At 31.4% G+C, this 14,977-nt stretch overlaps 1 protein-coding gene across 1 annotated transcript in view; it reads right to left on the reverse strand.

Moving 5' to 3' along the window:
• The window catches only part of MAN2A1 (mannosidase alpha class 2A member 1), a 164,038-nt gene that overhangs the window by 60,411 nt on the left and 88,650 nt on the right, over nt 1-14,977 (reverse strand). The window contains exons 10-12 of the mRNA XM_031968631.1: nt 14,199-14,384; nt 4,111-4,225; nt 2,247-2,314 (exon numbers count right to left, since the gene is read on the reverse strand). Coding sequence (XP_031824491.1) covers nt 2,247-2,314; nt 4,111-4,225; nt 14,199-14,384 — 369 coding nt within the window. The remainder of the gene's footprint in view (nt 1-2,246; nt 2,315-4,110; nt 4,226-14,198; nt 14,385-14,977) is intronic.

Raw genomic sequence — 14,977 nt, forward strand, 5'->3', positions numbered from 1 at the left:
GTTTTATAATTCACTATTCCAGGTACCTATTGTATCCCTTCATTCTGTCTAAATAAATCTCACTTTTGCCAAAGAGAATGGCCATTGTAAAGTCTTCACATGACTGAACCCCAATTTTTGGTGCCTGCCATCACTAGGTGACAAACCCCACATCATAAATCACATTATCCTATCTATGTGAAGTCCTCTTGCATTAAAAACCAATAGTGGGAGAAAAAATTGTGATTCTAATAATACAAGTAAGCAGAATAAATTAGAAATAGTGGACAATGACATCAGAAATGTTCACAAGACATTCCAATCAGAAAAAATATCTTCCAATCTTAAAGTACAAATCACTCATTGAACATTAAATGACTTTAAAAAATCCATAAAAATTATACTTTATTAACAAAATCATTAATTCCCTTTCTAATCACATATAGATATTCCTCAGTATCAAAGTTAAAAATATGACAAAGCTTTCTTCACTCATAAAACTACTTCTCTCCCTAACTGCCCAATTTTATGCCAAAAGTAAGGCTAGGCTATTTGGACAAGCTGCAGGGTAAGAGTCTATAAAGAAGCTCACACTCAAGCTGCAATAAAAAGACTGCTAAAAGACAAGTAGCAACAAAGATAAAATCTAAAGTCAAGCCTAATAATAGCAATAAATGTTTAAAAGAACAGGCAATGGGAATAAACATTTTTTTTTTTAACAGAGATAATAAAGATTATCCCCAAAATAACTTTTAAAACGACCTCAAATTCTCTTATTTTAAATACTGTACAATTAGACCGGGTCCAATAAATAGGGTACAGCTTCTAGGGAAAATATAGCAATAATTCTAAGGTCCTCTAACCTTAGAGTGTTATTGTTCTAACAATCTGTCAATGTTTCTTAAGTCTTCTGGCCTTAGGACAGTCTTGCAAACACAGATGACTGTTAGATAATCTGCTGGTCAGTGATAACCAAATTCCTAAAACCACACCTTAGGTCTACCTCTGGGCCATAAAATTAGCATGTTAGTCCTATGAAGAGCAGGGATAAATTTGTCTCCTAGCTCCTGGTTCTTAACTTAATTCTTTTGAAACTTAGCCCACTTCAATTGGAGTTACAATTACTATAAACTTTGCCTCAACTTGGAATTGGGTTCAAGCCTACACATTCTTTTGAGACACCTTGCAACATTGGTCTGCAACACCAACCTTTTGGGGTTTCCTTTTGAACCTCAATACCATATTCCTACTCTTTCATCTTCACAAACACTGATCTTTCTCAATGAAAGCTCTTTAGACCTGACATGCTGAGGCATGGAAACACTGCTGACACCAAAATATACGTCATCAAATACAAAGGTCACTTTGTCCATACATTCTGAACTTCTAGTATGTTTCAAACTTTAAATAAACAAATATCTTTAAAAATTTAATTAATTTTAAATCAATAATGCTCAGAATGAAATTACTAGTTATGTTATTTCTTCAACTTAACCTACAATTTGCATAATGTGGCTACTGTTCTTATGGCATTAAAAATCATTGCATGAAAAAAGTTTAAACTGATTAAATCAATTGATGATGAATTAGAGAAAGCCTAACCAGAATAAAGGAGGAAATCCTAAGGATAAATAAAAACACAAATATTCAATTATTCAACATTTTTCCAAATCAATTTTTTAACTAAGTATAATTCTTTCTACCAAACATTATCTTCTTCATCTGCATCATGTACTCCATTTCACATAAGTAGTATGAAGGGATGGTGATAATATCATTAATACAGAGTTGGAAGAGTGCCTAAGGAGCACCATAAAGTAAAACTCACCTTTCAGGTAAGCTCAGCTATTTAAAGCATTTTATTCAGTTAATGCTCTTTGTTTAGGAAAAAAGGAAAAAGAAAAACTACTTTGCAAATTGATTAAAGACAAATGACAGTATAAAATATATTAAGCACATTATTCAAAAAGTTATGACATGATAATGTCTAACATTACAATTAAATTTAAGATTTTCTTCTTCAAACAAAGGATATGCCACCATTATCTGCTAATTGCCCACTGAATATAATACTGCTTTTACAGCTTTCAAATTCACTGCAATGGTCATGAGTTTTTAATGCAAAAAGGTAGCAAAATGCTCATTTCTATTTTACTAATGAAAAATTCTATCTTGGGGAAATGAAAAATTATAGTAAAATAATATTATGCAGAACAAAGAAGACACATCAAAAACAAAAAAAAATTATATAAAAATTATATAATTACCGTGGCTGCATACTCAGCTTTATAACAGTTTTTTGAGGCAGACTATCTTGTGATTGTTGCTCACTCTCCTACAAGGATAAACAAGATACTTGATATTACTTTCAAAATTCACACTTCAGAAATAGCTGTTGTTAACTGTGGGAAAAAAATTTCGAACCATAAGCAGACACAATGTAAAATTTCTTCATTCATGTCAAGTCTTACCAAGGTTCAAATTTAGTTATTATATAAGACCAAAATACATGCAATTAAATAGAAAACAAACAGAGCTAAACAGTTTTTAAATAACAACATCAAGTGACAAATTAAAAATCAATTTTTGATCTTTCAAAGAAGACAATTAATTATAGGGATAACAGTAGGTACAGAGTTGGTCATCTTTGAACCCAGAATGGCTTTTTGAGTCCTACAAACTAGCTGCATGCAGCAGGGCAACTAATATTATAAGATGCATACAATATGCTAACTTAATTTGCTAGGAAAAATTTATTTACAGGGAGTTTCTTATTCTAGTAAAATCACAAGCCCAGTCCTTATTTCTATCCTAACATGTGTAGAAGTTGAGGTTTTTTTGGTAATACTCAAGCATCCTCAACTTATCTTAAAGGAGACAATGAGTCAAGGATGATTTCAAAAGCTACATTTGTATAAGGCCTAGTATGTGCCAGAAGTGTGTAAAGTGCTTTCCAAGAATGCCTTAATCCTTACAAAAACCCTAGGAAATAGGAGTTATTATTATCCCCATTTTACAAATGAGGAAACTGAGATAAGTGGAGGCTACGTGACTTGCTCAGAGTTACAACGCTGTGAAGTGTCTGAGGTAAAATTTAAGCAAAGGTCTTCCTGACTCCATGCCCAAAGCTCTCTCCATCTAACTGCCCCAGATATGTAAGAACCAGTAAGTAAAAATTTTAACTAAGCCTCAATTCCCGAAACAAATATAAACAATAAAAAATTCAAATGTGCTTATGAAGCTCAAATACCTATCATCTGCTAATAAACACTAATAAAAATGCAAAAGTTTAACTAAAATAATTATTAGTGTCAATAACAAAAGTGTAAATAGAATGCCAATTAATAAATAGGCTAATTTTCTTTCCTGTAATAGATATTAGCTCTATATTTAATGATTTGATAGAACTTATAGGGGACAAAAAGATTCTGTCTGAATTGAGAAAACTAAGATCATTCACAACAAACTTTCAAAGACAACACATTTTGAAGAAAAACAGAACATGACAGTATACATATCAACCCATCTCTGACTGGAGTTAAGGAAAAATGGGAAGTACTTCAAATGTAATTTCTGCCATCAAAATTATAAAAACAGATTCTGAATACTAACAATACTATTACTAAATAGAATTTATAGAGTACCTATGGTGTATTAAGACATTATAGCTAAGCTATGTGCCATCCAATACTTTCTAATAGGTTCATCATTACATTTACTATATATTATTTAACTTAGAAGTATCATAACATTTGTTTGTTATTACAAATGGTGCCAGACATGTAAGTTTAGATTTATAGTTCAGTTGTGAGTTCGTGACCCCATACAGGATTTGACATTTCCTTCTCCAGTAAATTAAGACAAATAGAAGCTAACTGACTTACCCAGGGTCACACAGATTTTAAATTAAGTCTTCCTAAGTTCAGGCACAATGGATTATCTACTGAGGCATCAAGCTGCTTCTAGAGATACATTTACCTATCTACAAATGGAGAAGTCATGAGTCATGGTATATGACATTCTAGTGGAAAAGGGGTAATGGGATGATTACATTTCAATGTTTCTCTAAATTACACATAAGAACATAACTATATGTTTCAAGGAAGAATGAAAGTACTGAGTCAAACTAACCATTTGTAAGAAGGGGATGGATGGGTTAAAGCTGTAGGCATCTTTGTCCTTCAGAATGAGGATGTGAGCAGAATCTCTGATTATTGTCTTCAAGCTCATTAAAGAATGGAAAAGTCTGTGAAAAGAAAATTTACTATTCTGAGAACTAATTCAAATGCCAAGAAAATCATTTTTTAAAGTTTACTACTAACGTGATCAAAGTTTATAACGTGTGTATGTGTGTGTAATCAAAGAAAAAGAAACTTTAGTTCTCAAAAAACTCCTTCCCTGAACTCCATTTATAGAACAAATAATATCAAAAGACAAAAAGCTTTAAAAATTATCCTAATTTTAAAAATAACTATCCACAAAATTTCTCTATAACTGTTATACTTTCTTCTATATTTCTCTACAATGAAAAATTATGTTCAGAATAACCATCCTGATTCATTGCTAAGATCCTCTATAAAAATATCATTCTAAAATTTGTAGTAGAAGAATATTGAATTTTAGCAATATTTTCAGCAAAAGAGGCAAAAAACAAAGGAAGAGAATTTCTGACTATCCTTCACAAATCCACAAGTTAGCTCATTGACAAGTCACTTTTGGTTATACAGTCATAATCTTTTGCTTGGCAAGTAAACATTTCTAAAAACACTATATGCATTTAAGGACTAACCTGAAAAAATCTGATAAATTAAAATACTATCATTACTATTTAAATCTTTAAAGAATCAAATTACTAGAATTCTGAAGACATTTTGATTACACCAGTAAACTAAAATTAATTCCCTCCTCATATATTATCATCCATTTGTTTATTTACAATGCATTTTTGCAAAAGTTACTTGTAAGGGAGTGTCTGGAAAACTGGGCAACCAAAAAAAGTATTCACAGGATAATACAAAAAAAAAATTTTTTTTGGGGGGGGGCGGGGGGGATGGTGGTAAATGTAAATCATAACCCAGCCAAAGTTTTCATTCTACATACCTAAGTATTTGCTGGGACAAGGATAAATGATCTAATTTGATATACAGATATGAACATAGCTCAGTTAAGAAGAAAAAATTGGACCAAAAACTTGGAAACTAGAAACATTAGATCTCATATTCAAAAGGTAACCATGCAAAGATGAAAGAAGTATGATGATATTTTCTCATTAGTCAGCCATAAAATTAAGAAAAGAGGATGTTCTTCAACAGCTACAATTTTATCATTGTTATCAGAATGCATTAAAAAACAATCTAATACAGGAGGTAGTGAAATAAAGGGAGGATCACATCTAAATTTTCCCAAATAATCTCCTAGGCAATGTTAAAATAATGTTTCAAAATTAATTCTGAAAGAGAAGAACCAACAAAATGATGGATTGAAACAATTTTTTAGCCCAAGACAATTAATAATGTTGGCAGAAATGACCTCAGGAATCATTGGATTCAAGTCCTAGAAGGAGGGCATGTAAACAACAAAATGATCCGTCTCACTGGGGTGAAAAGTGGAGCACAGCCCAGTTCCAGCCATGCTAGTACAGGCTGTGCCACAATAAACCAGTACCAGGCTTTGAGGACAATTAAATCACCAGTGGCAGCTTTCACAGGGCTCGGCTCACAAACAGTAAGGGGTCAGATTCTTTGTTGTCATTGGAGTAAGAACTCTGTTACACTGCCCATATGAGCTTCTGACTTGCAGTCCCAGAGGGAGTTAGGGAACTAGGAGTGAGGAACATGAAAGGCAGAAAAGAACGCTTGTGCTCACATACAGACCAAACAAATATGACCCCAACTCCCCTTAATCATACCACCTTGGAAGAACTGAAGATTTATAGATCCCCAGAATTAGCTCTGAAAACAGCAGTACAAAAAACTTTTCCTGAATGAAACTTGGGATGGTGGCCCCTTCACCTCAGCAGAACACCATTTTAACATAAAGAAGTTAAAAGTCAAGGAATGGGTTAAGAAAATATGAGCACAAACAATAAACAAGAGCTCACACCTCAGAAAATTACTGTGATGACAGCGAAGATCAGAACAAAAACTCAAGAACAGTCACATTAATAGCTACATGCAAAGCCTCAATTATAAAGGTAAATTAGTCTCAGGCTGGGGGAAAAAAAAATCCCTAGAAGACCTCAAAAAGTTGTTTCATAATCAAATAAGAAAAGAAAAAATAAATAACTGATACAAGAAAATCATGAAAAATAAGTCAACATTTTATTAACAGAAACACTACAATAAAATAGAAGAAAGTAACACTTTAAAGAATGGAAAATGGCAAGGAACACAAAAATTCATTAAAGAGAAGAGTTCCTTAAAAAAGCAGAATTAGCCATATGGAAAAAGATGTACAAAAATTCATTGAAGAGAGCTACTTAATAAGTAAAATTGGCCAAATGGGAAAAAAGATACAAAATACTCACTGAAGAAAATAATTTCTTAAAAATTAGAATGGGACAAGTGGAAGATAAAGACATCTTGCTACAACAAAAAATAATAAGACAAAATCAAAAGAATGAAAACAAAATAGAAGAAAATGTGAAATATTTTATTGGAAAAACAACTGATAAGGAAAAAAGAGTCAGGAGAGAGAATTCATGGACTACCTGAAAACCAATATTTAAAAAAGGAAAACAGACCTTATCTTTCTAGAAACTTTCAAGGAAAACTGCATTGTATCCTAGAACCATAAAATTAAATAGACATTGAAAGAATCCACTGTTCACCTGCTGAAAAAGAACCCAAAATGAAAACTCCCAGGAATGTTTTTGCCAAATTTCAGAGCCCTCAGGTCAAGCAAAAAATATTGCAAGCACCCAAAAAGAAACAATTCAAATATCATAGAGCGTCAGTCAGGATAAACCAAGATTTGGCAACTTATATATTAAAACATCAAAATGCATGGAATGTGATATTCTGGATGACAAAGGAAGTAGGAGCAAGTAATCACCTGCCCAGCAAAACTGAATATAATCCTGCACATGGGAAAGGGGGGGGGAAGGACATTGATTGAATTACAGAGCTTTGAAGCACTCATAAAAAGAGACCCAAGCTGAAAAGAAAATGTAATTTTTCAATTCAAAACTCAAGAAAAGCATAAAAAGGTAAGCAGGAAAGAGAAATCATGTAGGATTCATAGAGTTAAACTGTTTACATTCCTCCATAGGAAGATGATACTTTTAATTCCTAAGAACTGTATCAGAGCACAAATTTGAATTTAATAGAATGATATTTAAAACAATAAAATTAAAGGGTAAAAAAGAAGCATGCACAGGGAGAAGGGAAAAGGAAGAGACTGAATGAGGTAAATTATCTCACACATAAAAGAGGCGAGAAAGAAATTTGACATTGAGAAGCAAAAATGGTAGGGAAGAAAAGTAGTCAGCAATGCTTGAATCTTACTATTCAGAATTAGTTCAAAAAGGAAATAACATACACACTCAATTGGGCATAGAAATCTAACATATCAAATTAGAGGAACATAGGATAGTTTACCTCTCAGACCTGTGGAAGGGGAAGGTTTTTATGACCAAAGCAGAACTAGAGATCATTACTGATCACAAAATAGAAAATTTCGATTATACGAAATCTAACATATCAGGGAATTTAAAAAGGAAAAGTATAATATAAAGGTAAAGGGGGAGGGAAGAAAAGAAGGGAAAGAAGAGACCTGATTGGAGTGTAGCTATGGGGAAGTATTCCTCAGAAGCAAAATACTTTTGAGGAAGGATAGGGCAAAAGGAAATAGAGAAGTCTAAAAAGGGACAGGGGTGGAGATGGATGGGAAGTAGGATAAAGGGAAATACACAATATTCATAATTGTTTATGTAAATAGGATGAAGTCACTCATAAAACAAAAACAGATAAGAGAATATATGACATATTCAGAAATAAAGGATAATACCATAAATAAATTAGGGGTGAATGAAATAGTTTATTTGTCATATCTAAGGATAAGGGAGGGAGCATTATGGGAAGTAAAATGGATAATTCTGACTATATTAAATTTAAAAATCTTTGACCAAACCAACCCAAAGCAGCTAAGATTAGAAAGAAAGAAACTGGGGGAAAACTTTATAACTTCTTTGATGAAGACCTCATTTTTTTTTTTTTTTAAATTTAATAGCCTTTTATTTACAGGTTATATGCATGGATAACTTTACAGCGTTAACAATTGCCAAACCTCTTGTTCCAATTTTTCACCCCTTACCCCCCACCCCCTCCCCTAGATGGCAGGATGACCAGTAGATGTTAAATACATTAAAATATAAATTAGATACACAATAAGTATACATGACCAAAACATTATTTTGCTGTATAAAAAGAATCAGACTCTGAAATATTGTACAATTAGCTTGTGAAAGAAATCAAAAATGCAGGTGGGCATAAATATAGGGATTGGGAGTTCAATGTAATGGTTTTTAGTCATCTCCCAAAGTTCTTTCTCTGGGCATAGTTGGTTCAGTTCATTACTGCTCCATTGGAAATGATTTGGTTGATCTCGTTGCTGAGGATGGCCAGGTCCATCAGAACTGGTCATCATATAGTATTGTTGTTGAAGTATATAATGAGAAGACCTCATTTTTCAAAACATATAGAGAGAGATGAGTCAAATTTACAAAGACTGTAAGTCATTAATTGTAAAATATTCTAGCTTCAGGGTAAAGATATCTAAAGCAATTTCACTTTCACAGATTGATACACATTGATCCTGGTCCAATAGAATATCAAATTTAATAGTTTTCCTAAACCTGGAAACGCCCTATTATGCCCCCAAAATGTCCACACCTCAAATGTTGCCAGTAATAAGATTTTGGGTAAAAAAAGCCTAGGAGAAGTGAAGTGGTCTGATGATCTGCCTTCTCCAACCAAATTATGTTCAAAGCAAGTTTCCTAAGATTATTGTAATTTTTAATTCCTCTTTTCTGTTATAAAAATAAGCTCTGTAAATCATTTCTTGAGCTCTCACCTCTGAGGAGCTGGCAAATAGCTGACCTTGCTATTAATTAGATGATTATTGGACAACTTTTATGCTTCAGACTTTTTTCTATTTCAGATAATTAATTTTTGCAATAGTCAAAGCATAAGAACAGGCAGTTTTCAGAAGAAGAAATCAAAACTATGTAGTCATATGGAAAAAATGCCCTAATTCACTATTAGTAAGAGAAATTAAAATTAAAACAATTCAAAGTTATCTCACACTTAACAAATTCACTAATATGACAAAAGTAAAAAGATGTGGGGAAAACTGAGATATTAATGCACTGTTGGTGGGGTTTTGATCTGATCCAACCGTCCTAAAGACAATTTGGAACTGTGTCCAAAGAGCTATAAAACTTTTTACTCTTTGACCCAACAGAACTACCATTAGATCTATATCCCAAAGGAATCAAAAAAGAAAAAAAAAAAAAAAAAGCAGGGGGAGAAGAGAAGAGAACTATTAGTATAAAATAAATATAGCTTCTCTTTCGATGGCAAAAAAAAAAAAAAGGACATATCCATCAACTTGGTAATAGCTGAAAAACCTGAAGTATATGATGGTGAAGGCATTTAATGAGGCTATAAGAAACAATGAGCCAGATGCTTTTACAGAAACCTAAACTAATGCAAACTGAAGTGAACAAAATCAAGAGAACAAAATTAGGAACAGAGTAACAGCAATCTGATGATTAACTGTGAGTTGACTTAACTATTCTCAGCAATACAATTATCCAAGAAAATTCCAAAGAACTCACAATGAACCTCCAGAAAAAGAAGTGGAGTATGACTGTAGATTGAAGCAAACTTTTTTTTTTACTTTGTTTTTCTTTTCTTTTAATTTGAGTTTGCTTTCACAACATGATTAATAGGGAAATAAGTTACAGTGTAAAATGTATCAAATCATTTGCCTTCTCACTGATGGGGAAAAAAGAAAAAAAAAATTTGGAACACAAAATTATTTTTAAAAAATACAGTATCTTTACATGTGATTGAAAAAACAAAATATATTTTATTATTGTTTTTTCTAATTCAGTAAAATAAATTTTTGGTAATTTAATTGGGATGACTAAATAAAAGCAAGAAGTGATGCCATTATGATGGGGTACTACCATGCTATGAGAATGATGAGCTTAATTAAAAGAACAGATACAGTAACAGCAATATTATTTTAAGAACTTTGAGTGACCAAGTCATTTTGACTATTACAAAGATCCAAATGAATTACAGAGGGCCTATGAAGGAAGATGCTATCTACCTTCAAAGAAAGAACTGATAAATAGAAGGTTTTTTTGTTTTTGTTTTTTTACTATGATTTCACATATATATGTATGTGTATTTATGTCTAATGGTAACAATCTCTAGGGTGAGGAGGCATCAAAAAGGGGGGGGGGGGGAAGAAAATTATATGGCAATGTTATTATGTATTTAAAAAGAAAATCAAGTTATAAATAACAGATTTGCAGGTTTATGTGGAATCCTCTTTTTTCTATTCTGCTACATTATGGAAAATTTTTACTCAAAATTTTTAAAAATTCATAAATGTAATGTGCAATTTTCTTGTCCAATACATCTGCAAAAATTTTAAGTATGGTTTTTATTTTAAAAGCATCATGGAAATCACTGCTATTCAACTGCATTAGTCTTTATATACAATATAAACTATAAATGCCACAACTAAATCAAATTTATACAAAAGCTTTAAGACCTTACAAAAGTTAGGAGCACTATTTTGGGGGGCTGGGAAAAGCAATCCATCTAACATTGCTTTTAGATGATTAGATTACTAAGATTTAAAAAAAAGAGAGAGACATTTACTAATAACTGTCAATACATGTCAATTTCCTTATTTTATGTGAAAAAAATAAATTTACTAGAACAAAGTCAGACAGCTAGTTAATGGAAGAAAACATAACTAAAAGCAGGGTTCCATTTATTAATTCTTCTACCAATTAGAGATACTATAACAGCAAACTTCTGTATTAACCCTCCTTCTTTCATCTTTTTTTAAATAGGTATTTATAGTTGAATTTTCTTCCTCCTAACTTTGTACAGTCTTCCATTCTACTTTCAATTATGCTTAAAAAAAGACTTGATATTACATTTATATTTTAAATATAAAAAAGAAAGGAAAAATCCTAAGTAAAAAAGGGGATATATTTTTTAATATATCATCAACATATTAAGATAGAAAAAACTATATTTGCATAAACCCAAGTTTGGAGCAAAGCAACAACATAATATTATAATAGAAAAATCACAGTCTGTGGGGGAAAAGTTTCAAGTCAAGGTTCCACCACAGATCTGAAAAACCTTGAACCATCTATGTCTCAGTTTCCTTATGTGTAAAATGGCAATGCTCACACTACCTACTTCAAAAAGTTCTTGTAAAGCTCAAATGACAAAGAACAAAAGCGTAGGTAGAGAGTCAAAGGATATGGATTTGAATTCTGATTGTTATTTTTACCTATGGGAAAGTCATTTAAGCTTTCTGGGACTCAGTTTCCTCATTTACAAAATAAGAGATATAAAATAAGTTCTAAATGTAGATCCAAAACCTAAACTTAAGACTTTCTATATAAACTTCAAAGAGTAAAGATTTTCACTAGGTACTTACTTACTCCACAGCTTAAGAAGAAAACACTACTGTGTCTTAGCAAACATTTCTCCATAAGAAAAAAAAAATGTTATCTAGTAGCTTCTACAATTAGTCTCCTTAAATTTAGTACGGCTGATCTTTAAATGATACAGACATAACATACACCACTTAGGGTAGTTTGCACTTAAAATTTCTCTAGATTGATAATGGCCTGCCATATATTTTACTCCCTTGAGCTTAACACTCCATGTCATAATTGGAGATGAGAAGAAGTCAGCAGATACTGTGGCAATATGAACTATTATTTCTTTCTAGTCAACTAGACTAGATGACCATGTTAACATTATTTTACAACAAGAACCTTATATAATTTTCACCATCAAAATACTATACTAACATACTAAAATAATATACTAATTAGAATACTCTAAATGTTTCAATGCTGCTGCTGTTGAATTTCTCTTCAAATTAGGTGTATCTTTTTATATAGCTATATATACATATATATGTATATAAACCTTATATGTATATATATATAAACCTTTTGTATAGATACTTTTTATAAACCACAAACTGCTTTTTATTTAAAAAATAATCATGACGTGCTTTTTATTTATTTTTAAAAAGTTTCTGGCAACACTACTGGGGAATGCTGAACTAATTGTGCTATATGAAAATAACAAAATTTTATTATCATATAAAATGAAAAATATGACAAGTTCAGAGACATGGAAAGATTTAATCCAATGACCATAATGTTAGGGGAAACAATTCTGAAAAACCTCCAAAATTTGGGTAAAGTACTTGTCAGTCATTTCTTCCAAAGACCCATGATGAAATCTATCTCCCACAAGCTGACAGAGAAGAGATGAGTTAGGGCTGAAGGAACCATAAATGCATTCTCAGGACAAATAACTTGATTTATTTTGCCTGACTATAAATATTTATTATAGGAGAGTGCTTAGAAATTGGGGGAGGTAGATAGACATTAAAAGACAAAAAAAAGAGCATGAATAAAGAATTCTTAAATATTGCAGATGGCAGGGGAAAATGGAGAAAGGGTTAAAAAATATTTACAACCTATTAATTTATGCATGTTTAAAGAAAATTTGCAATATGGAATGTGGCAAAGATGAATAGTTTCTTAGATGGCTCTCTTCCCTCTTCCTTGTGACTTTAGGCAATAAAGTGATTGCTGACAATTGTAGAATTAACAAAACAAAACATTTTTTTAAAGAGAGGAATCATAGGAATCCAAATTATAAGTCAAAAGGACTTGTAAATGTGAAATCAAACAAGTATATAAATTAAATGCATTCATTAGTATTTGTTATATTTGTAATAGTGACTATGGTAAATTTTGATAAAATGGAGGTACAGTTTTAATATGTGTAATGTACATGGAACAAAGGGACATTTTATAACTAATATGTATACATTTATACAAATTGATTTTACAATTTTAAATTGTGTTAATGATATAACTTTAAAAACTCAAGAGTTAAAAGGTACCTTACAAAACAATTTGCAGAATAACTAGTTCAAATTTCTTTCCAATGCCTAACAATTGTTTATCCTGCATATTTATTTGCAAACTTAAAATGAGATGGGAAGCTCAAACTGATCATTCAACTTTTTGAAGTCTTTTGAAAAGTTTATCAAATATTCAGCTGCAATTTTCTTACTCAACTTACATCCACTGATTCTAATTTAAGAATTATAAAAAGTTATATAGGAAAAAAGTTTATTCTTTCTTCAATATGACAATTTTTCAAATCAAAGAGAATATAGTGTTAAAAAAAATAAACACTGAATTTGGAAAGAGAGCTGAAGTCTTGTCTCTGTTATTTATTGCTTTATGACCTTGGACAAGTCACTTTACTGCCCAAGGGCTCTATAAAATTAAGGAGTTGGACTATTAAAGACTTCCAAAAGTCCTTCTAACTAAACGTATGACTAAGAAATATTTGAAGATGAAGATAAAGATGCAAGTCCATTTTTATCAAGGCTAAAGATCATTCCATATTTGATAAATATTTTTCACTATCTTGATCACCTTCTTCAGCATATACTTTATTTTGCAAATGTGCCTTTCAATATGGCATCAGGAATGGAACAATTCCACTAGGTGAGCAACCTAGTCACTTCCCTCAATATTTGCTTCTATAGCATATTATTTACAGATTACTTGAGGATAAATGATCAGATATTAAAAAGGTATTAACCCCTTTTCTGCAACAGCATCATTCCTATATATGATCTACTTTTTATTAAAAAAATAAAAATCTTTCTGGCAAAGCATAAAATTAAAAAATAGCTATTTATCAATCACTATGTTTCATTAAAAAGGCTTTGCACACACTACCACCATTTGTGGCAATATTGTCACTGCAACATACATACACACATAATATATATGTGAAAAATATACACACATATTTATATTAATAAAACTGTTATTAAAATCAAAACACATAAATTAAAATTAATCTTAAAATCTATATAAAAAAAGAAAATGTAAGCTTTAAAAACTACATTACCTCGTGCCATAATCCACAACCACCCAATCTTTAGCAGTTCCTGTAATGGCATCATGATGTTGGAAAAGGCCAAGATTCCTTCTAGCTTCTGTTAATAACTGGTAATATGATGCTGAAGGGAACAAACTTGTCTTCTTAAATTTCTGAGCTTGTAATCGTGCAAAAGAGTAAAGAATCTCGGCAGTCCTAATAGTACAAAAATATCAACACAAAGCATATTATGAAATCATATGCAATATTTGTATTTTGCAAAGATTTGTGAAATAAAACACTGAGGTATAGTGGAAGTCACTGGATTTAAAATCAGAAGTTCTAGTTTCAAATTCTGCCTTGGTATTAATGACTTATAATTCCTTGAACAAATCACTTTTCTCTCTCTAGACCATAATTTCCCTATCTATATAAATGAAGGGGCTAAATTAAGCTCTACAAGTTCCCTTCAGCTCTAAATTCTATAATTCTATGACTTCACTAGAAGAAAAAAAAAATCAATGCTAGCAAATTAATTCTTCAATATACTAACTTGATGACACATGGGATTCCTGCTGATTTAAGTCTTTTCTCTGTATCTTTCTCCCTTGATGATTTCATGTACTATAATAGATTCAATTATCATCTCTATGTAGATTATATTCAAATCTATATGTTGAGATAAAATTCCTCTCCTGGGCTCTACCTTTGATTTACCATCTGGTTGCTGCAAATTTATATTGGGAAATCTCATTCTAAACTCCCCACCTTTAAAACAGAAGGAAAAGGAGAGGGAGACAGAAGAATGA

The sequence above is a fragment of the Sarcophilus harrisii genome, chromosome 1 (assembly GCF_902635505.1).
Source record: "Sarcophilus harrisii chromosome 1, mSarHar1.11, whole genome shotgun sequence".
Taxonomy (NCBI): Eukaryota; Metazoa; Chordata; class Mammalia; order Dasyuromorphia; family Dasyuridae; genus Sarcophilus; species Sarcophilus harrisii.